The 23,295-nt window shown below is 49.3% G+C and overlaps 1 protein-coding gene across 2 annotated transcripts in view; it reads right to left on the reverse strand.

The window, feature by feature from the left end:
- The window catches only part of LOC141051193 (uncharacterized), a 64,368-nt gene extending 42,285 nt beyond the window's left edge, over positions 1–22,083 (reverse strand). Inside the window, exon 1 of one of the 2 annotated variants that reach the window (XM_073548057.1) lies at positions 22,014–22,083. In XM_073548057.1, coding sequence (XP_073404158.1) covers positions 22,014–22,040 — 27 coding nt within the window. In that variant the 5' untranslated portion in view covers positions 22,041–22,083. The other variant, XM_073548058.1, reaches the window with a different exon arrangement.
- Positions 22,084–23,295: the final 1,212 nt, after the last annotated feature.

Here is a 23,295-nt window from a genome sequence, read left to right on the forward strand (position 1 = left end):
CCCAGGTCACATGGACGGAATATTACGTCCAATGTAGGAAAGGGGTTAAGGAAACCATCGTTACAACACTGCAGACTTAATCCCCCCAGCTGTGTACTGCACAGTCACGGCTCACTGCAATCAGGAAGCTTTTAAATTAAATATGCCTTGGAGATCACAGTCATAAAGATCAACAGTTGTGGACAGCCATCCATGCCGAGAGACCAATAGCTGTCTACACTCAAGCTGTAGCCAGTGAAAGTCGTGTGCGATAACAGTGCAAACCTGGTGGTGGCCCTACGGTGGGCCAACCTTACACAAATGCCTTTTATGGCTCACATCCTCAACCTAGTGGTTCAGCAAATCCTACACCAGTGTCCCAACATGGATGCACTGCTGTAGAAAACACTGTCATTCTGTGTTCACTTTCACCATTCCACTTAAGTGGGTATAGAGATCTTTTGGACTACTGGATAACCAATTGATATGCAAAGTGACCACACTGTGGAATTCAAGTCTGCATATGTTGCAATGACTGTGGCAGTAGCGCCGAGATCTGGTGAAGTATGACATTTTGCATAGTCTGACACATCACAGTACGGACGTGTTACAATTCACCCTTGCATAGCAGATACAGATGAAGGACCTCTGCACCCTTCTGCATGTTTTAGAAATGGCTGATAAGATGGTTAGCGGTGAAGATGCCGTAAGCTGCATCACTATTACTGTCATCTAAATGCTAGATGACAATTAAAATAGTTTGGTTGATTAGGAGCTGGTGGTCCCGGGGGTAGACGAGGAAGCAGAGGAGGATGCATTTAGGGTTAGTATCTCTAAGTTCAGGTCTGTCGTCTCACTGGCAGTTGACATGGGAGGAACAAATGGAGGAGGAACAAATGGAGAAGAACCATTGAAAGTATGAGAAGGAAGAAGTGATGGACGTGCACCAGCTAGAAGATGAAGAGGATAAGGATTCTCTCTCTGTTGTCCATGGTTGCCACAAGGGGTGGACGAAGAAAGCTTGAGTGTTATCCCGCTAACAACTGTAGTGCAGCGCTCACTGAGTGTATTGATGGACACTCACATGGCAGCGGATTAACATGGTCAGGCACGGGTTTTTCACACAAAACAGTCCATACGGTTTATTTACACGTCATAGACCACCACGTAAGCCAGGTTGCACATCATTGGCTTACACATAGCCCATTGCTTAATCACATAAGGCTTTACCAAGCATTCACTAGTCACGCCAGACTTTCTACAGTCACTGGGTGAACGCACAGTTCATTAACTGACCTTTGCCAGTGCACACTATTGTGAATTCTCTCTCTGGCTTCCCTCTGGTGATTACTGAAGGTAGTGGAGCTGGTCAGATTGACAGAAGGGTTGCAAGTTCTCTTTCTGGGCTCCCTCTGGTGGTTACTGGAGGTAGTGGAGCTGATCTGATTGACAGAGGCTTGCCACCTGATAATGAGGAAGACGATTGGAGATCTGGGGTTTCTGATTGGGATTTAAGACAGCTGACTCCCTCTATCCCTGTTGGTGATTTTCTTCCTGTGCCTTCTGAGGTCTGATGTCTCCTGCTCTTTCCCTGCATGGTTCAGCTAAGTGGTTCATTTGCTATTCTGTTTGCATTTGATCTGGTTTTATCCATCTCTCCTTTGTGCTGGTCAGCCAGCTCCGGCTGGGGCTGTGCTGAATCACCGCCCATATGTTACTGCATGTGCCAGTTTGTTTTGTCCCCTGTTATATTGGTCTCTTTTTGCTTTGCTTTCAGAATATACCAGAGTGCTGATATAGTGGGGACGAAGTCGTGTGACTTCAGTGTTTTTTTTGCATCAGACGTGTTGGACTTTCTGCAGGGATTTTTGCGTGATTGCAGACAGTGTCTTTCCTGTCCTGTCTAGTCAGTGTGGGCCCCATCGTTTGCTCAGTCTATTTTTCTGCCTACGTTTGTGTTTTCATCTTGTCTCACCGACAATATATGTTTGGGGGCTATCTATTCCTTTGGGGTCTGCTCCGGGGCAGTTTAGATTTCCCCTTTCTTGCTTTAGGCTTAGTTAGCTCTCCGGCTGTGCCGAGGCATCTAGGATCATCGTAGGTACGCTCCACGGCTACTGCTAGTTGTGTGGACAGGATCAGGGGTCTGTAATCAGTTTAGTTACCAACCTCTCTGGTTTTTTGTGGCTTAGCCTGGGCCTGCTATCCTCCTCGGTGACCCATTCATAACAGCACACAGTTCTTTCCCCATACCCGGGGTTACCTCTCAAGAGCTCCTGCTCCACAGACTGACCTCCTGTCAGTCCTGTTTCCTGGGGAAGCTGCCGAATTGGGATCACCGTCCTTGTGTCCAGTGTACTACCGACAGTCCAGATCCTCAGATGGAAAGTAGCTCCTCCAAAAGCAGTGCCTTCACAGACCCTGCGAACACGCATGGCCTGTCTGGGTGCTATTCAGGATATTCATTCAAAACACCCAGGCCACCAGGTCCAGGGCCTCACCGAGTGCCATTCAGGGCTCCAACCATACTCCCAGGATCTCCCAACACATCGGCCTCCAGGTCCAAGGTCTAACCACATGCTCCAGGAATCTGATCCTACTCCCAGGATCTTCCAACACAGACCTTCTAGGACCTTGCACCCTGAACCATTCAGGTATACACTTTCTCTCATGTGACCCACCCTGAGTGTCCCCCAACACACGCAGTGAGTGTTATACTACATATGGTGCTAGACTGCGGGCAACAGTCCAGGAAGCACGTGTAAGGTGCTTGCTGTGGCTCGGTGGGGCCACGAAGGTGACAAGCATCTGGCTGTAACTCGGCGGGTCCATGGCAGCGGGAGCTGCAGTTGCAAGTTGCAGCAAGAGGTTCTTCAGCAGCAGAAGCTGCAGTGGCAGCAGCAGTGGCTTGTGAGCGGCAGCCGGAGGTGCCGGCGGTTTATGGCTACAGCAGGAAATGTGGCAGTGCCAGTAGGAGCTGGTGAGGTGCCTTAAGGACGTCAGAGGTCCAGAGTGTGCAACCTCTTAAAGGGCCAGTTGGGAGCCCCAGAGAGGCATAAGGGTCTGTGTGAACTCAGACCTGAGAGTGCCATCGGGGAGTCCATGGTATGTACCCCAGAGAGGGGTGGTATCCCTAAAAGGGGTGGAGCCACAAAAGGGGGCGGTGACCCAAAACAGATGATTGCCCAAAAGGGGGTGGAGTCCCAAGAGAGGGGTAACCCATACAGGGATGATTGCCAAAAGGGGGTGGTAGTCCCCACTGACTCCGGTCTAAATGGCAAGTCTTCCTCCCATCGCCGAAGGCGTAAAGGCTGAAAAGCCATATGTCCATGAAGAGTGAGGCTTCGCTCTTCAAGTGCGTGATGAAGGTACCCAAAGACATGTGAGAAGTGTGTGCATGAGGCCTTTAAAAAGGAAGTAAAAGTATGTAGTGTGAACTGGGCACCAGAGATGAACCAGTTGGTGATACTGGCGGATAGGGAAGTCACAGAGAAGCGGGTGGCTGTCCTGAGGGATATGCACCTACAATGCCTCCTCACGAAACAGATGATCCTGTGGAGGAATAAGGAAGCTGCTCGATGTCTGGAGCATCTGAGGAAAGCACAAAGTCGACTGGGCCTTGTAGAGGACATAATTCAAGTGCCCCGTGGTCTGGTGAGGAAGGTCATCGGAAAACTTGGAAGAGTGATACAGGAGATGGTGACTAGATCCGGTGTGAAGAGACTGGGGATTCCGGCTGATGACGAGGCCCAGGTTGTGGGTGAAGATGGGATGGTTCCAATCCTTGTTGTCGGATGCAGGGAGAGCCTTGGGAATATCCAGATGCTCGTGGAGTGTCGCATAGCATACCTGAAAGAGGTAGAGTCGCTAAGACTTGAGAGGGAGCAAATCAACAGAGAGCTGCAGGAAATGGGAAGAAGATGGCCGCCACCTTCAACTCTTGGTATACAGAGGCAAAGAGGTTCGGTTAAAACTGAAAGTCCTCAAGCTGGGGCTAATAGAGGACATAGAGACAAATGGAAGGACTGCTCTCCGGGCAATAAAGTTCATGGGAGAAGTGGCCAGCAGAGAGATAACAGAAGGTGGCTTGATGGAAGAGGTTGAAGCAGTGATGCCTCAGTTAGCTCAGGGCTGAGTGGGAGACCCTGTAGTGGATGAAATGACGAAGGGTCCGACTCAGATCGGCCAGTAAGCTCAACTGGATGGTGGACTCATGACCACAACAACCGTGGGAGGCGGCCATAGAAAAAAAAGTTGCGTGAGCGGACACACTTGGACAGTGGGTTGACTGGAAAGGGTCTGGGGACACAGAAAGATGATAACTCAAGTGATGATGCCCAAAACCGACTGAGATAGTCCTCTCAACTTGTAGGGCAAGGTGACATGGGTGCTTCGTCTCGAGGCCCCGGGTGCGTGACAAATGTTAAACCCCACAAGTTTGAACAGAGGGGGGGTATGTAAGGCAGTGACCCCCGTTACAGTTAGGGGGCACTTTATGGGCTCCCCAGGACATGCAGGTGTTTCCTTTATTGTGATGGGGAAACAGTAACCGGCAGGGTTGTAAATGGCCGATCTGCATCACAGGGGTGGGTGACATCGTGTTGTATTTTGGTGCGTCAAAAGGACGCATGTGTCGGCAAAAGCATACCTGCGCACAGCCTGTGTACCCAATGCTAAATATAGGGTACGCAGGTCACATGCAGCGTCATGCGCCCATAGGCGGAGCTGACCGGAGGGGGAGCGGCTTCATGGCGAGCATGCGCTGCGCCTCAAAACGCTAGTGTGAAATTAGCCTAAGATAGAGTGGATGCTCAAAACAATTTAAAAGTGCCATTTCCCCTGCTGTATGACGTTAGTAACAGAAGAATTTTTTGAGGCGGAAATGTGAACAAATAGCAAGATCAATAACAGGGCCGCTATGATTCAGGATCCAGCCTACAACTGTTATTTATCTGCCCAAAACCAATTACCAGAGAGCGTTTGATGCACTTGTAAGTGTACGAGCAGGTACACAGGATGCAGCGATGAGCAGGAAGCAGAGCCAGAGTTAACGGGTACTTTATACAGAAAAAGGAAATTACAGTATATGCTCCTCACAGGGAGCACGAGAATTTGACCAGTATAAGGTGTAAACAAATTATAAGCAACAAACGGTTCAGGGTTAGAAATGAGATTAACCCCTTCACCCCCAAGGGTGGTTTGCACGTTCATGACCGTGCCAATTTTTACAATTCTGACCACTGTCCCTTTATGAGGTTATAACTCTGGAACGCTTCAACGGATCTAGGCGATTCTGAGATTGTTTTCTCGTGACATATTGTACTTCACTTTAGTGGTAAAAAATTTTCGCTATAACTTGCGTTTATTTATGAAAAAAACAGAAATATGGCAAAAATTTTGAAAATTTTGCAATTTTCAAACTTTGAATTTGTATGCCCTTAAAACAGAGAAATATGTGACACAAAATAGTTACTAAATAACATTTCCCACATGTCTACTTTACATCAGCACAATTTGGGAAACAACATTTTTTTTTGTTAGGAAGTTATAAGGGTTAAAATTTGACAAGCGATTTCTAATTTTTACAACAAAACTTACAAAACCATTTTTTTTTAGGGACCACCTCACATTTGAAGTCACTTTGAGGGGTCTATATGGCAGAAAATACCCAAAAGTGACACCATTCTAAAAACTGCACCCCTGAAGCTACTCAAAACTACATTCAAGAAGATTATTAACCCTTCAGGTGCTGCACAGGAGCAGAAGCAACGTGGAAGGAAAAAATGAACATTTAACTTTTTAGTCACAAAAATAATATTTTAGCAACAATTTTTTTATTTTCCCAAGGGTAACAGGAGAAATTGGACCCCAAAAGTTGTTTTCAAATTTGTCCTGAGTACGCTGATACCCAATATATGGGGGGGAACCACTGTTTGGGCACAAGGCAGGGCTCAGAAGGGAAGGAGCCCCGTTTGACTTTTTCAACCTAAAATTGGCTGGAATTGAGATTGGACGCCATGTCACGTTTGACGAGCGTCTGATGTGCCTAAACAGTGGAAACCCCCCACAAGTGACCCCATTTTGGAAACTAGACCCCCTAAGGAACTTATCTAGATGTGTGGTGACCACTTTGAACCCCCAAGGGCTTCACAGAAGTTTATAACACCCGGGCGTGAAAATAAAAAAATCATATTTTTTCCACAAACATGATCATTTAGTCCCCAATATTTTGTTTTCCCAAGGGTAACAGGAGAAATTGGACCCCAAAGGTTGTTGTAAAAATTTGTCCTGAGTACGCTGATACCCAATATGTGGGGGGGAACCACTGTTTAGGCACATGGCAGGGCTCAGAAGGGAAGGAGCCCCGTTTGACTTTTTCAACCTAAAATTGGCTGGAATTGAGATCGGACGCCATGTCACGTTTGACGAGCGTCTGATGTGCCTAAACAGTGGAAACCCCCCACAAGTGATCCCATTTTGGAAACTAGACCCCCTAAGGAACTTATCTAGATGTGTGGTGACCACTTTGAACCCCCAAGGGCTTCACAGAAGTTTATAACACCCGGGCGTGAAAATAAAAAATCATATTTTTTCCACAAACATGATCATTTAGTCCCCAATATTTTGTTTTCCCAAGGGTAACAGGAGAAATTGGACCCCAAAGGTTGTTGTCAAATTTGTCCTGAGTACGCTGATACCCAATATGTGGGGGGGAACCACTGTTTAGGCACATGGCAGGGCTCAGAAGGGAAGGAGCCCCGTTTGACTTTTTCAACCTAAAATTGGCTGGAATTGAGATCGGACGCCATGTCACGTTTGACGAGCGTCTGATGTGCCTAAACAGTGGAAACCCCCCACAAGTGATCCCATTTTGGAAACTAGACCCCCTAAGGAACTTATCTAGATGTGTGGTGAGCACTTTGAACCCCCAAGGGCTTCACAGAAGTTTATAACACCCGGGTGTGAAAATATAAAATCCTGTTTTGTTCCCACATAAATGATCATTTAGTCCCCAATTTTTAATTTTCCCAAGAGTAACAGGAGAAATTGGACCCCAAAAGTTGTTGTCCAATTTGTCCTGAGTACCCTGATACCCCACATGTGGGAGAAAACTACTGTTTGGGCACACGTCAGGGCTCGAAAGGGAAGTAATGACGTTTTGGAAAGCAGACTTTGATGGAATGGTCTGCGGGCGTCATGTTCCATTTGCAGAGCCCTTGATGTTCCTAAACAGTAGAAACCCCCCATAAGTGACCCCATTTTGGAAACTAGACCCCCTAAGGAACTTATCTAGATGTGTGGTGAGCACTTTGAACCCCCAAGTGTTTCACTAAAGATTATAATGCCCAGGCGTGAAAATATAAAATCCTGTTTTGTTCCCACATAAATGATCATTTAGTCCCCAATTTTTAATTTTCCCAAGAGTAACAGGAGAAATTGGACCCCAAAAGTCGTTGTCCAATTTGTCCTGGGTACTCTGGTACCCCACATGTGGGACAAAACTGTTTAGGCACACGTTGGGGCTCGAAAGGGAAGTAGTGTTGTTTTGGAATGCAGACTTTGATGGTCTGCTGGCGTCATGTTCCATTTGCAGAGTCCCTGATGTGCCTAAACAGGAAAAAACCCACATATGACATCATTTTGGATACTAGACCCCCAATGAACAAATCTAGATGTGCCCCCAACTAATCTAATGTAAATTAGTAGTGCATGGAGGTGTGGTACAATTTGAAGCAATCCTTCATGCACAGGCCAGGTTTTTCAGGGCAGGTGTCGCACTGGTAAGTGGTGTCCCTGCGTATTCCTTTTTTGTAACACACTCAACACCTTTTTTGTGGCTTACCTTTTCTTGGGGTTGGCGGGACCACCCCCGGAAAATGCTGACCTGGGACAATACGAGCACCTTCAGTTCCTGAAGTACTGGGGCCCGCTCCTTCCTGAGCGCCAAACATCATGGCCTTAACCACTACCTCCTGGAAATGAAGGTACGCCGTATCGCTGGGGCATGCACATTGTGACAGCAGGAATGCGTTGAGCATTGCCATTTGGACGATGTGCATGGCCAGCTTTTTGTACCACACCTAGGCCTTCCTCAATGCATTGTACGGTTGGAGGAGTTGATCGGAGAGATCAACTCCCCCCATTTTTTTGTTGTACCCCACTACACATGTCGGTTTGAGGACCTGTGTAGAGGTACCCCGTACAGTGCAGAGGGTACTGCCATCACCGTGTATGGTGGTCAAGAGATGGACATCTCTCTTGTCCTTGTACTTGACCACCAGCAGGTGGTCGCTACATTGGGCTCTGCTCTCACCTTTTCGGAGCATCTGCCCAAGTAGCGTCTTCGGGAGGCCTCTCTGATTTTTGCGGACAGTACCGCAGGCTGCGGTACGTCGCTCAGAGAGGGATTTGTAGAGTGGGATGCTGGTATAAAAGTTATCAGTGTAGAGGTGATAACCTTTATCCAGCAGTGGGTGCACCAAATCCCACACAATTTTCCCACTCACTCCCAGGAAAGGAGGACACTCAGGGGGTTCAATCCGGGTGTCCTTCCCTTCGTAAACTCTAAACTTGTGGGTGTACCCTGAGGTACTCTCACACAACTTATAGAGTTTGATTCCGTACCTGGCCCTCTTACTGGGCAGGTATTGACGGAATCGCAGCCTTCCCTTGAAGTGAACCAAGGACTCATCCACGCAGATGTCCCTTTGGGGCACATACACTTCAGCAAACTTTTTGTTGAAGTGTTCGATGACCGGCCGAACTTTGAACAGACGGTCAAAGTTGGGGTCATCTTGTGCGGGACACGCTGCATTATCAGTATAATGCAGAAACTTGTGGATGGCCTCAAAACGCGTCCGGGCCATGACCATTCGGAACACTGGAGTGTTGTATAAAATATCAACACTCCAATATTGCCGAATTTCCGGCTTCTTCAGTATCCCCATATGGAGGACCAGGCCCCAAAACTGCGTCATTTCAACTGCGTCTACAGGAGACCAGTTTGAAAATGTTGAACGCGGGTTTTGCTCCAAAAATTGACGAGCGTACAAATTAGTTTGCTCCACCATGAGGTTAACAAAATCCTCAGAGAAAAAGACTTTGAAAAAGTCAATTTCTGTGAGGCCGGTGGTGTCAAACTTGATTCCTGATTCTGCCACAAAATCAGGAATCAGTGGCTAGTAAATTTTCGGGGGGCGAGGTCCATACGGGGAGCACTGGGTCAGCTGCGGGCATGGTGGGCACTGCCTCATCTTCTGTCCTGGAGCGTCTGCGTGGCGGTTCCGCAGAAGAAGAGGATGAAGAATCTGAAAAATAAAGAAAAGTCGGATCGTCATCCAAATCGCTATCAGTTTCGGAGGCAAGTAAAGCATATGCCTCCTCCACTGAATAGCGCTGTTGGGATGAATTTGATGACATTTTTGTGTAAATATGGTGCTTGGGTGTACACTTTATTGAAAACTGTATGTGTACGTGAGGGGGAGGGTGTGATTGGTGTAAACTTTCTGTAAAGAAAAAGCTGTGGAAAAAAGTCTAAAACAGCAGGCCCTAGCTGATAAGTGTCACTTATCAAAACTAGGCTGCTGGATGTGCGCACGGGGTGGCGCAAGGGGGGGGTGGGAAAAAAAAAAAAAAAAAGGAAAACGGCAAACTCTGATAAGTGAACTGTGTCACTTATCCAAGTTTCGCAGCTGCGGGATGTGTGTACGGAGGGGCTAAGGAAAAAAAAGCGAGCTCAAGTGTTGATCGTGAACTGCGTCACCAATCAACGCTCAGCAGCTGCGCACGGAGGTGGCGCAAAAGTGGGGTGGAGGGGGGTAAAAATAGGGGGAAGGGGGATGGGGGATTGGGGTGGATGAAGATAGATTGGGCAGGGATCAACAGTTAGGGTTGTAGTTAGGTGGCACAAAGGGGGGTGAAAAAAATGAAAAACGGCAGGCACAAGCTTGGATAAGTGACGTGTGTCACTTATCCAACTTTTGCGGCTGCGGAATGTGTGAACGGAAGTGGCGCAAAGGGGGCTAAGGAAAAAAAAGCGAGTGCGAGTGTTGATCGGTGAACTGCGTCACCGATCAACGCTCGCCGGCTGCGCACGGAGGTGGCGCAAAAGTGGGGTGGAGGGGGGTAAAAGGGGGGTGAAGGGGGGTAAGAGGGGGGGTGGGGGGATGAAGATAGATTGGGGGGGTGAAGATAGATTGGGCAGGGGATCAGGGATCAATTAACACTTACAATTGTAGTTTTCTTTCTTCTTCTTCTTTCTTCTGCAGGGATTGTGATGCTACAAGCTGTGGCACCACAATACCCAGCACAGGAGCTCTTGCTGCGTCCGACCTCTCTGCAGGAATCCTCAGCTAGAGTGAGGACCCCTGCAGACAGGTCAGACAGGTCAGAGGCAGGTCAGGGGGCAGGTCACAGAGCGGTCACATCGCTGCTGTGACCTGTCATTGGTGGGATCGAATGATTACATCGATCCCACCAATCCCTGATCTGCCTGGTGACCATGGCAACTGCCTAGAATCGGAGCTCACAGCTCCGATTACTAGGCAGGTCATGCCCAGGTCACCAGCAGGGCACAGAGCGGTCACATGGTGACCGCAGCTGTGCCCTGTGGTTGGCGCGATCGCCGATCTAATCGATCGCGCCAGCCAACTCCTGCAGGCCCTGCATCAGGCTCCAGCACGATCGGTGCTAATATAGCACCGATCCTGGCAGGTACTGGCAGGGCACAGCGGCGATATAGCGCCGATGTGCACTGCGATTGGCGCGATCGATCAGATCGGCGATCGCGCCAATCCGGGCGCTTTTTGCCGGTGCCTGGCGTTGCCAGGCACCGGCTCTAGGATCGAGTACATCGGTACTCGATCCCCGCCTAGGACATCATTGTTTCAGCCAAGATGACTGGCTGAAACAATGAGAAACGCTGCGATTGGCTGTTCAGAATTGAACAGCCAAACACAGCGCTCTGGATGCCGGGGGGGCGGGATCGCAGCCCGGGATGCCGACACCATCTTTTCTAAGGTGAGATGGCGTCGGAATTTTAATGCGATCACCGTGACTTTAGTCGCGGTATCGCATTAAAGGGCCAGACGTACTATCCCGTCCACGGTCATACGGGCCCGGGTACCGTGGACGGGATAGTACGTCGGATGTCAGGAAGGGGTTAAACAAGTTATCAGTCCTGAGGTCCAAGAAGGAGGTTGAAAGATCTGTACTGAATGTCTGTACTGAAGCAGTGTTTCCTACCGTATATACTCGAGCATAGGCCGACCCAAGTATAAGCCGAGGCCCCTAATTTTGCCACAAAAAACTGGGAAAACTTATTGACTTGAGTGTAAGCCTAGGGTGGGAAATGCAGCAGTTACTGTAAATTTCAAAAATAAAAATAGATATCAATAAAAGTAAAATTAATTGAGACATCAGTAGGTTAAATGTTTTTGAATATCCATATTGAATCAGGAGCCCCATATAATGCTCCATACAGTTCATGATGGCCCCATAAGATGCTCCATACAAAATACACCCCATATAATGCTGCAAAAAGGTTAATAATGGCCCCATAAGATGCTCCATAGAATAATATGCCCCATATGCTGCTCCATAAAGGTTATAGCCCAATAAGATGCCCCATAAAGGTTATGGCCCCATGTGCTGTAGCTATTAAAAAAAGACATACTCACCTCTCGTCATTGGGAGCCAGGTGTTGGTGTCCTTAGGAGGTGGGGACACCGGCGTGCTATGAGGGACAGGTGCCGCCGCTTGCTCAGGGCCCCAGCACCTGCGATATTCACCTGTCTGCGTTCCACCTCTGAGCGCCGCCCTGTCTGCAGGGTTCTCTGTCAGTGACTGTTCAGGCAGAGGGCGTGCACTAACTACGTCATCGCACCCTCTGACCTGAACGTCACAGCCAGAGGACGCGGGAGACAGAACGGCGCACAGAGATGGAATAGGGACAGGTGAATATAGCTCCCTCGTGTCCTTCCCGTCATACTCACCCCCTCCTGGCGCGTCTCTGCAGCCCCTGTTTCTCCCATGGTGTCGGCGCCGCAGATCTTCCAGTGTTCAGCGGTCACGTTTTACCACTCACTAAAGTCATGAATATGAGCATATTCATGACTTTAATGAGCGGTACCACGTGACCGCTGAACACTGGAGCCGAAGACCATGGGAGAAGCAGGGGCTGCAGAGATCGTGCCAGGAGGGGCTAGGTATGATCTGACACCCGCGCCCCCCCCCTCCCCCGCCAATCCCCAGGACAATGACTCGAGTATAATCCGAGAGGGGAATTTCAGCCAAAAAAATGGGCTGAAAATCTCGGCTTATACTCGAGTACATACGGTAGTTGTCCCCGGCGGAATCTCTCGGTTCTGGCATACGACTTGAAATGGCCGGACTTCTGTGGCACAAAGAGTGGAGTACAGAGTCCTGGAGCAAAGCCCGCGGCTGCCTTGTTGGGAGCCACATGGTGAGAGGAATCAGCACTATGTCGCATGCCTGCTGTAGTCAGGAGCACCGGTCTGTCTGGACCCACACGGTCAGAGGTCAGAAGGGAACTAGCGTCAGAAGCTGCACAGTCAGTGTGCGCAGAAGGAATCAGGCGGAGTGGGCTTGATATTTGGCCTGGGTCTGTGGACACGGAGTCAACCTTCTCCTTCTGGGTAAGCTGTCTTCCTGCCAAAAGCCCCAATGTTACGGAGTGTGTTTCGTATGGCAAAAAACAAGGAGAGCAACACGGAGTGGACCCTCTGGGTCACGGCCCCAGAGCCCTTGCGGATGAGCTGGACCAGGTGGAGCCACCCCCTATACAGGGAGTGTTAGGGGCAGGCCCACAAGGGATAGAACCGTGACAGCCGGAGCCAAAGGGACGACTGGGTGAGCACCAGAGGAACTTAGGGTGGAGAGTCAGCGGAGCAGCAGCACGGGAGGTCAGTGGTAGGAGACAGAAGGACGCAGACACTTGGAGGGTTCGAAGCAGGTAGTGGCTGGAGGCTGCAAGAGAGAGAGCGTGTAAGAGAGGGCACGGACAAGGAGTTCACAGGGGCGCAAGCACACCGGGAAGGAGGCAGGGAAACGGAACAGCCAGAGGAGCAAACCCAGAGAGAACAGCAAAAGAAACCTAACTGAGCGGGGCTAGGAGGTGAAGCGTAGCAGGGCCTGAGAGCGTACAATGCGCTGGCCAAAAGGACAGCAGCCCGGGAACGATACACAGGCGTCTTACCTGGGGAGACGCCTGCCAGAAATAGGCGATGGGCGCCGCCATGTTGGGGGCGGAGCCACCGCGTCACATGACGCCGTCAGAGCTCCGGCCAGAGGAGCGTGGGAGCGACGTCGGGGAGGTCGGAGGTCAGCAGCGGGGATGCGCCGGGGAGCGGGTGCGCGCCGGGAGGTGCGCACAGGACACGGCAGGTGAGTATCAGCGGCAGCCGTGACACCCGACTTTGCACGCTTCCCTCTTTTTATAGCCAATCTGCTACTTTCGGTCAGGTGGTCAAGTTTGCACTGTACTGAAAGTCCTTCCCCCGGCAATACTGATGACAGGCTCGACAGTTCCGGTCTGGAGACAAAAGGAACAGCCCTAGCTTGGTCCATCCTCCTACACTAGTCAGAAGATAGCTGTTAAACCTATGTATAAAAGATGCCCATGAGAAATTGGATGTGAAAGAATCACATAATCTAGAAGATAGGCTCAAAACAATTTTAAACAGATCTTACCTGCTGTATCATGTTTGTAAAAAAAAAAAAAAAAAAAAAAAAAAAAATTATAATTTTAATGCGCAACAGCTCTGCACACTTCCAGACTAAGGCTAGGTTCACATTCTTGTGTTCTACGCTGAGAACTTACATGGGGGTTTCCGTGTAAATCCCACAAAAATGTGATTTAGATGAAACTTCAGAGGGAATCACCCACCATGAGGCAGATGGGGACACTTCATACTCCATTTGGTGTCTGCCCCAGCGGTCTTCATCCTTTTAGGCTTTTTTTAATTGTTTTATTTTGAATAAGGCGAAAGGGAGGCGATTTGAACTTTTATATTTTTTTTATTTTTAAAAACTTTTTTTTTTTTACACGCTTCAATAGTCTGCACTACTTTGATCAGCTCTGCTACATACAGGCAATGATCAGATGGAGTCTTTTGGTTGTCATGCAAACCCATCGGAGACCTGCGATTATGTGATGGGGTCAGCGATGGGCGGGATTTCAGGCATGCTTCCAGAAAACGCAAGTTAAATGCCGCTGTCAGACATTGACAGCAATGGGTTGATTATGATTTCACCCATGGCTGTTAGAGGCATATGTCAACTGTTCAACACAGCTCTTAGACTCAGATTCTGAGTCAGAGCGTATACCGCTCGAAACGTGTACAGAACCTCCTGGGCACTCTCTGTGCGGCTATCCCATGCCAGGGTAAAAACCGCAATGATGACTATAGCAGCCATGCTTGTATTTTAATGGAACAAAAAGAAAATTCTGGATTTTACTCCTTGAGCTGGACTTTATTTTTTCTGTGAAGTATTTCAAGACATCCAAGTGGAGACGTGTCCTTGCTCGGATCTTGCTGCAGCATCAATGAGGGGTGAGCTGAACTAAATCCTTTTTTTTTTTGCAGTATGGAAAATATCATAGGGAGGGAACTAACAGTGCTGTCAGGATGTATTCCTGGAAACAATTACCGGTAGGTCTAATTACCATTTTCCAGGCCACCACCTGACAGCATGCTGGAGTAGTACCAAAGGAGATTGGTCCTAGGGTGGGACTACTGCATGTAGCACTTTTCTGCCAAATACCAATTGTGTGGATACCACATCTAATTTATAATGCTTAGAGAAGGTACTGAGACTGGCCCAAGACGCGGCTCTGCAGATCTGTTCTGTTGAGGCTCATTCCTTCTCTGCCCATGACACGGCCATGGCTCTAGTTGAGTGGGCTCTAAGGCTCCCTGGGGGACTGACCCTGTGCCCTATAGACTAGGCTAATTGTGGATCTAATCCACCTTGCGATTGTGGATTTTGATGCATTCTTCCCCCTATTCAGACCTCTGTATTGGACAAAGAGATTATTATCCTGTCTCTTAGGCCTGGTTGCGTCCAGGTACCTGAGTACTGTCTCCCTGACATCCAAGTTATGGTAGGTACTTTCCTTCTTATTCTTAGGAAACTGACAGAATGAAGGGAGCACCACCTCTTGATTCATATTTGAGTCTAAGATAACTTTGAGGAGAAAGGCCGGGTCAAGCCTTAAGACTAACCGATCGTCAAACACCCGTAAGTAAGGATCTTGGATAGATAGGGCATGAAGTTCTCCTAGCCTCTTTGCTGACATGATCGCTACCAGGAAAACCGTTTTGAGAGAGAGATTACCGATCTCTATCTCTGCCCCTAGCTGGTATGGGTGTCTACAGAGTGCATTCAGGACTAAGTTAAGATCCCAAGGAGGGACGGTTTTCCTTATTAAGGGTTTCAGCCTCTGCACGGCCCTGGAGAATCGGTTATCCAAGGGTGCGACGATAGGGTAGAATCGTAGAACACGCTTAGGGCTGCAATCTGTACCATTAGAGTACTAGCTCTAAGGCCCTTTCTGAACCCTGCCTGTAAGAAGTCAAGGAACTTTGGGATGTCAGGGTGGTCAGTATCGACTGTCGCCTCTCCACAGAAGCTGCAGAATTTTTCCCAGATTTTGCTATATATTGCGGTGGTCACTGGTTTTCTACTTGCTTGGAGGGTAGATATAACTTCGTCTGACAGACCCCTCGATCTCAGGACCTGCCGCTCAGGATCCAGGCTGATAACTGGAGTGCTTCTGGTCTCTGGTGCAAGATCGGACCCTGGTGGAGGAGGTCTTCCCTTCTTGGTAGGAGAATGGGTGCATCCTCTGAAATTTTCTTCAGCAAGGGGAACCAACTCCTCTTTGGCCAGAAGGGCACAACTAGTATGACTCTGGCCCTGTCTTTGTAAATTTTCCTGAGGGTTCGCGGAATGAGAGCGAGAGGCGGGAAGGCGTATAACAGGCCTCTGCTCCATAATTGTGACAGGGCGTCAATTCCAGCTGGACCTCCCAGAGGGTTCAGAGAGTAGAAGGTCTTGACCTTTCTGTTTTGTTTGACTGTGAATAGGTCTATCTCAGGTCTTCCCCACCGGTCGCATAGGCTGTTAAAACACCTCGTCGTTCAGTTCCCATTCCGTTTCGGCTATTCTACTCCTGCTGAGGAAGTCCGCGACCTGGTTTCTGGTACCCTCCAGATGTACTGCTGAGATCGAGAGGATCTCTCTCTCTGCCCACCTGAAGATTTGTTCTGCTAGGCATTGTAGCGCTGGATTTCTTGGATCGCCCTGGCGATGGAAGAAGGCTACTGTCGTGGTATTGTCTGACAGTACCTTGACGTGTCTGTTTCTCACCTTTGACCGGATGGACAATAGTACCTTCCAGACCGCATGAAGCTCCCTGAAGTTGGAGGATTCCCTGCTGTCCTCCAGACTCCATTGTCCCTGGTAGTATCTTCCTTGGATGTGTCCGGCCCAACCTTGTTGACTTGCGTCCGTGTTGACAATGACCTCTGGAGACTGGATCCACGAGACACCGGCTCGTAGATTTCTCGGAATGGTCCACCACACCAGAGACTTTCTCACTCGGGGAGACAACTGCATCTTCTTGTCTAGCGAGCTCTGCCTTCTGTCCCAGGAAGCTAGGACTGCCTGTTGTAGATCTCGAGAGTGAAATTGACTTCACTTGACGCAGGGAATGCATGAGGTCATCAGGCCCAGAATCTTCATCGCATCCCTGACAGAGACCCGGTTCCTTGTGAACTGGCGAATCTTCTCCGTCATGTTGGCCTGCTTTTCCTTCGGTAGATAAGACATTCTTCTCTCCGAGTCTAGCATGACTCCCCAAAATTTTATCCTGGGCTTGGGTATTAGATCTGATTTTGCCCAGTTCATGATCCAACCCAACTACTGCAGTGTGGAGATCAAAGACTGACAGTCGACTCTGAGCTGAGCTACTGAATCTGCTACGATTAAGAAATCATCTAGATAAGGGACTACCGTGATGTTCCGACTTCTTAAGTAGGCCACTACCTCTATCATCAGCTTTGTAAAGCCTCTTGGGGCTGATGCTAGGCCAAAGGGGAGGCAGCGAATATGATAATGATAGATCTTGCCATCCTTTTTAACTGCAAATCTGAGATATCTTTGATGGTCTGGGTAGATGGGAACGTGGTAATATGCTCTCTTTAAATCTAGAGTGCACATTACCGCTACCTTTCCTAGGAGGGGAATCGTGGATCTTATCGATTCCATTTTGAATCGTTTGTATCTTAGCCATCTGTTTAGGGGTTTGAGATTTATTATAGTTCTGGATTCCCCAGATGGTTTTCTTATCAAGAAGAGGCTTGAGTAGTGTCCTCTGCCTTCTTCTCAGGCGGGTACTGGAATGATTGCAGCCGTCTCCAGGAGGTCCTGAATATGCGACCACATAGGGGAGGCTGAACCAAGGTGGGAGCTGGTTACTAGAAATCTGTTCGGAGGGAAGGAGTCGAACACTATCCTGTGCCCCTGAGAGATGACTTGTAGCACCCAGGGGCTGCTGGAAACTTCCCGCCATCCCTCCAGGAACCTGAGAAATCGCCCCCCTACTCTGGAGGCGTCATTTCCTTCAGAAACTTGACCCTGAGCCAGAGAAGATGGTATCTATTTCTACCTCTGCTCTCTCCCCCTTTGGGATAGCTCCATCTTCCTGATTTCCCCTTCCCTCTGTAGTCCGCTTTCTGATTACAACAGGGTCTACGAAAGGGCTGATACTTTTTGCGTTTCTTTTCAGGGAGCCCATTCTTCTCGTCTGAAGCCTTCTCTATAATATTGTCGAGAACGGGGCCAAACATGGGAACCCCCCCCCCCCCCCCCCCGAGAAGGGAATTGAGCAAAGCTTATTCTTTGATTGCATATCCCCTGACCAACGTTTTTAGCCAGATGGCTCTTCTGGCTGCGTTGCCGAGGCGTCAGCTATAAAGCCTGTTGCTAATTTTAGTAAGGGAAGGGATTTCAGGATAGTTTCTCTCGGAGTTCTGTCAGGTGCTCCTCCAAATCATCTACCCATAGATGCATGGAGCGCGCTACTGATGTTGCAGCTACATTGGCTCTTATGACTGCTGTTGAACTCTCCCAGGCCCTTTTTAAGAGCCCATCTGCCTTCCGGTCCATGGGCTCTTTTATATTAGAGGACTCCTTGAAGGAAATAGCCGTCTTTTAAGACACCTTCGCTACCGGGATGTCTATCTGTCTATCTTGGGGATATCCTCCCAGACCCTGACCTCCTCTGGGTCAAACAGTAAGAAAAGTCTAAAATCTCTGGGAACAGTCAGTCTTTTCTCTGCTTCTTCCCATTCCTCTAATATCATTGCCAGTATATGAGTGTTTACTGGGAAGACCATTGAGGTCTGTGAGCGCAGCCCCCCAAACATCTCATTCTGTACTGAGAGAGTTGTCGGGGACTCCTCGATCTGCATAGTCTGCCTTACTGCCCCAATAATTCGTCCGTATCCCCAGATGAAAAAAGATATCTTTCCCCTTCTCTGGAGCTCTCTTATCTCTTCCTCTTCCAGCTCTGATTCGGACAGGATCTCCTCAGATGAGGTGTCCGATTCCCTTGGCCTTTTCCTGGATATCTGGGGGTTCATCTGCGGGGTCTGACACCGAAGCCTGCACCTCTTCTCTTATAATCAATCTCATGTTAGACACGAGTGTAGCCTGCTCCTCCCCCACTATCCGTCTTGTGCATGCATCACAGAGGGCTTTTTGCCACGTGTCCTTTAGCTTCTTAGAGCAAATCGGGCACTTCTTACCCTTCCTCTTGGACTCCTTTTTTTCTGCTGAGGTGGAGGATCCCCCCTGGAATATATAAAATATGCGTCCTGTGGGAATTTGCCTCCTTGGGGCCCTTTAGTGACCTTATCTGAGGTTACTCACATGACCCTGGCTCTCTGGCCCCATCTCAGTCTTAGTCTGATCCTCCATACTCGGGTAGGGAGGACTGCCCTGGGCTGCTGTACCGCGTACCTGTCTGGCATGCCACGCTGTCTGACCCGCTCCGGAAGTATTGTCTCCTAGAGAAGACACCGCTCTTCCTCCTACGTGATCCAAGACCATGTGCAGGCCATGACCCAGAAATGACGCGGCCCGCTCTGCAACGGCCGTGACCTGGGAGTGATGCGGCCGCCTGTGATGCTGGGACCAGAAGTGACGCGGGTGCCCTGCGCAGGCCGCGACCTGCCCGTTTCCCGCCTTTGGCTGTGACCAGGAGCGATGTGCCGCGTCTGGTGATGCCCTGCGGCGGTGATTTGTACCCGGGACCCACTTACTGGAACCGGAGAGTCCATAGAGGCGGCCCGGGCTCAGAGACATCAGAGGCGACGCCTGGAGTCGAGAGCCCCCATCAGGAGGAAGCGACCCCGTCTCCCAGGAGCAGCGCTGCACTGGGTCTGCAGAGGGACCCTCTGGCGGGTGTCAGCTGCAGAAGTCTTGAGGTGGGAAAGGCTGGGCCCCCCCCGATCCTCACCATCTACCCGGAACGGTTGGATCTTCTCTCGCCGTTCCTATCCACAGTGGGACAGGAAAAACACTGAAGGGTGGTAGGGGGGAGGGTCCTTTTAAGCTCTCGTGGTTTCCTGTCCCACTGTGGATAAGAAGGACATCCTCCAGCGTGTTGTCAGGTGGTGACCTGGAAAGTGGGGTTATTTGTCCCCATACTGTGAGAGCTGTAACTTTTATTTTTTGGCGAACACAGCTGTCTGAGGGCTCCTTGTGAGAGGAGTTGCAGATGTTTTTTCGTACCAATTTGGGGTACGTTTTAACATTTGAATAAAAAGCAATCAAAAATTTCAGACTCAGAATGAACAAAAAATAGCAATTCTTATTTTATTTTCTTTGCGCCTTTCACCATGTGGTAAAAGTAGTAAGATCAATTTGTACAGGCTAAAAACAGTATTTTAGCAAAATGAATTTGGTTTTGCACTGTCCTATTTGGAGAGCTGTAACTTTTTTTTTTACTTTTTTGACGAATGAGGCATAATAGTGCTTGTTTTTAGCAGGTCGGTTAGGGGGTTTAATTTATATAATTTTTTTTTCTTTTTTTACATATGACTTTTTGATTGCTTTTTATTCACTTTTTTAAGCATCACTATGATGAAAAAGCAACATTTTCGGCGTGTTTTTTATTTTTTCTTCTGGCGTTCGCCAAAAGGAATAACGTGCCAGTTTTCTACAGTTGGCCATTCCAGACATGGCAATTCCAATTATTTGCACTTTTTTAAATTATTATTGTGTTATCACACGACCTCAGGGTTACCATGGCAACCAATGAGACCCATAATTCTCATCATGGGGGTCTGATGGCTACTAAGCGGGTCTTGTGACACCTTTCTATCAAGTTAAATACCGCTGTCAATCGTGACAGCGGTATTTAAGGGGTTAATCGGCCCCGATCTGTTGCAAAACCAGTCGGGTCCGATACTTCAAAGTGTCAGCTGTCATGTACAGCTGACACCCGCAGGAATCGCCTCCGCTCGGTGGTGCTATTCTCTTATTCCTTAGTGCCATCAAAAAAACCGCACTGAGGAATAAGTTCCCTTAAAGACAACTGTTAAAAAGTGCATCAGCAGTCGTTAAGTGGTTAAAACATGAAATACCAGAAAGACAAAAAACGCAATGAAAAATATACACAAACCTAACTTACCCAGCAGGTACAGAAATGGTGCCGAAAATCTGCAACATCAAAAACTCAGCAAGATGTCATTGTGTGAACACAGCCTGATGACACTGCTGAACTGTTCATACCACGTGCACTGAAAGAGAGCCGCCTGCGTACCACTCGCACTGAGCGGGAGCCATCTGCGTTCCACGCGCACTGAGCGGGAGCCGCCTGCGTTCCACGGGCACTGAGCGGGAGCCGCCTGCATTCCCCGTGCACTAAAAGGGAGCCGCCTGCGTACCATGTGCACTGAGCGGGAGCCATCTGCGTTCCACGTGCACTGAGCGGGAGCGGCTTGCGTACCACGCGCACTGAGCGGGAGCCACCTGCATTCCACGCGCACTGAGCGGGAGCCGCCTGCATTCCACGTGCACTAAAAAGGAGCCGCCTGCATACCATGTGCACTGAGCGGGAGCTGCCTGCGTACCACGTGCACTGAGCGGGAGCCGCCTGCGTACAACGTGCACTGAGCGGGAGCCGCCTGCTTACAACGTGCACTGAGAGGGAGCCGCCTGCGTACAACGTGCATTGAGAGGGAGCCGCCTGCGTACCACGTGCACTGAGAGGGAGCCGCCTGTGTACCACGTGCACCGAGAGGGAGCCGCCTGCGTTCCTCGTGCACTGAGAGGGAGCCGCCTGCGTACCACCTGCACTGAGAGGGAGCCGCCTGCGTACCACCTGCACTGAGAGGGAGCCGCCTGCGTACCACGTGCACTGAGAGGGAGCCGCCTGCGTACCACGTGCACTGAGAGGGAGCCGCCTGCGTACCACGTGCACTGAGAGGGAGCCGCCTGCGTTCCACGTGCACTGAGAGGGAGCCGCCTGCGTACCACGTGCACTGAGAGGGAGCCGCCTGCGTACCACGTGCACTGAGAGGAGCCGTCTGCGTACCACGTGCACTGAGAGGGAGCCGTCTACGTACCACGCGCACTCAGCATAGCCGTGTGTGTATGAGGTGTACAGAGCGAAGCCGTGTGTATGATGTGCACTGAAAGGAGCAGTGTGTGTCTGTACGGCCTATGTAAAGAGCAGAGCCGCATATGCACGGTGTGGAGCCACAAGTGCATGACATGTGCAGAGCAGAGACGGGTGTGTATAGCATATGTATGGGGAGGAGCTACACATGTACGGCGTGTGTACACAGAGCTGCGCATGTATGATGAATAGCCGCACATGTGTGAGTACGGAGCAGAGCTGCACATGTACAAACAGAACAACACAGATACACCTACTTTGTTTCAGTACTGAAGGGGTTAATGCCCCCTGTGCCCAGTAATGGGGAATCTCCAGCACCTACCTCCACCTGCAGAGCCACATACCACATATATGGCTGCTCTGCGCACAGGACCTGGGATGAGGTCACAGGAGGGGAGGAGTCAGGGGGTCACATGATCAGATGCCATGTGTTTATGATGTGAATGGAGCGGCGTTGTACATGTATGATGAGGAGTCGCGCATGTACAACGCATGTGTATGGCATGGAGCTACGTGAGAATGGAGAGGAGTGAGCGTACAGTGTGTGTACATGGCACATGTGTAAGGAGAAGGACATACTGCCCACGTTCCCCCTTGAAGAAAATTCTAATTGTTTTAATGTATATTGTGAAGTGTGACTTGCAATAATGATCTTGATAATGTGTGTAGTTGTTAAGGCCTCTTTCACACATCAGTTTTTTGCCATCAGTCACAATCTGTAGTTTTTTGAAAAAAACGGATCCAGTGACTGATGCTGCTGGATCCGTTTTTTTCTCATAGACTTGTATTAGTGAGGGATTGCGATTTGTCTACATTGAAAAGTTGAACAGCGACGGATCCAGTGGCTTCCGTCATTTGCTATAATGGAAGCCTATGGGTGCAGGATCCGTCGCTGTCCGTCAAAAGACGTAATCCGGCGACGGATTCCATTGTTTAAAACAGCATGCCCGGAATAATTTCCATTCCTTTAATTTAACCCCTACAGGCTGCATTTTCCATTCTGGCACATAAAATCTCTCTCTCTGGGCCTCATGGCATTTTTGTAGTGGAGGCACAAATTCCATCAGGCACGACTTCCATCAGACATGCATCAGACACGACTTCCTTCAGACACAGCTTCCATCAGGCACTTCTCCTGTACTCTTGATTGAAGATCGTTGATGAGGTTCCTTCATGGATAGATACGTAGATCTTTATTAGGCAGGTCAGAATTTCTGGAGTATGGAGTGATGTCACAATACCTAAGCTGACTGCGGGAAAGAACACCGTCTAATTCTAACCAACATTCATTCCATCCCTCATGAACTTCACCATTGCTAGGGTTAAAGTGGCAAATACCTTAGAGGGTGGGGGACCTGTCCCTAGAGTCTCAATCTTTTTTCCCCATTCACAGAAAACATATTACACTTCCATTCCAAAATAAGCTTTTGGTTGAATGCATATAGAGACTTAAGACCGGCTGTAAATGCATGAACACCTTCTCCTGAACACACTGAGTATTTCCACGTACAGGCAGTCCTGCACTTAGGGTATGTGCACACGTAGTGAAATCTGCTGCGTTTCCGCAGTGGTTTTGGCTTTGCGGAAACGCAGCAGATTCTGCT

The sequence above is a fragment of the Dendrobates tinctorius genome, unplaced genomic scaffold (assembly GCF_039654945.1).
Source record: "Dendrobates tinctorius isolate UK_male_01 unplaced genomic scaffold, ASM3965494v1 ptg000155l, whole genome shotgun sequence".
Classification (NCBI taxonomy): domain Eukaryota; kingdom Metazoa; phylum Chordata; class Amphibia; order Anura; family Dendrobatidae; genus Dendrobates; species Dendrobates tinctorius.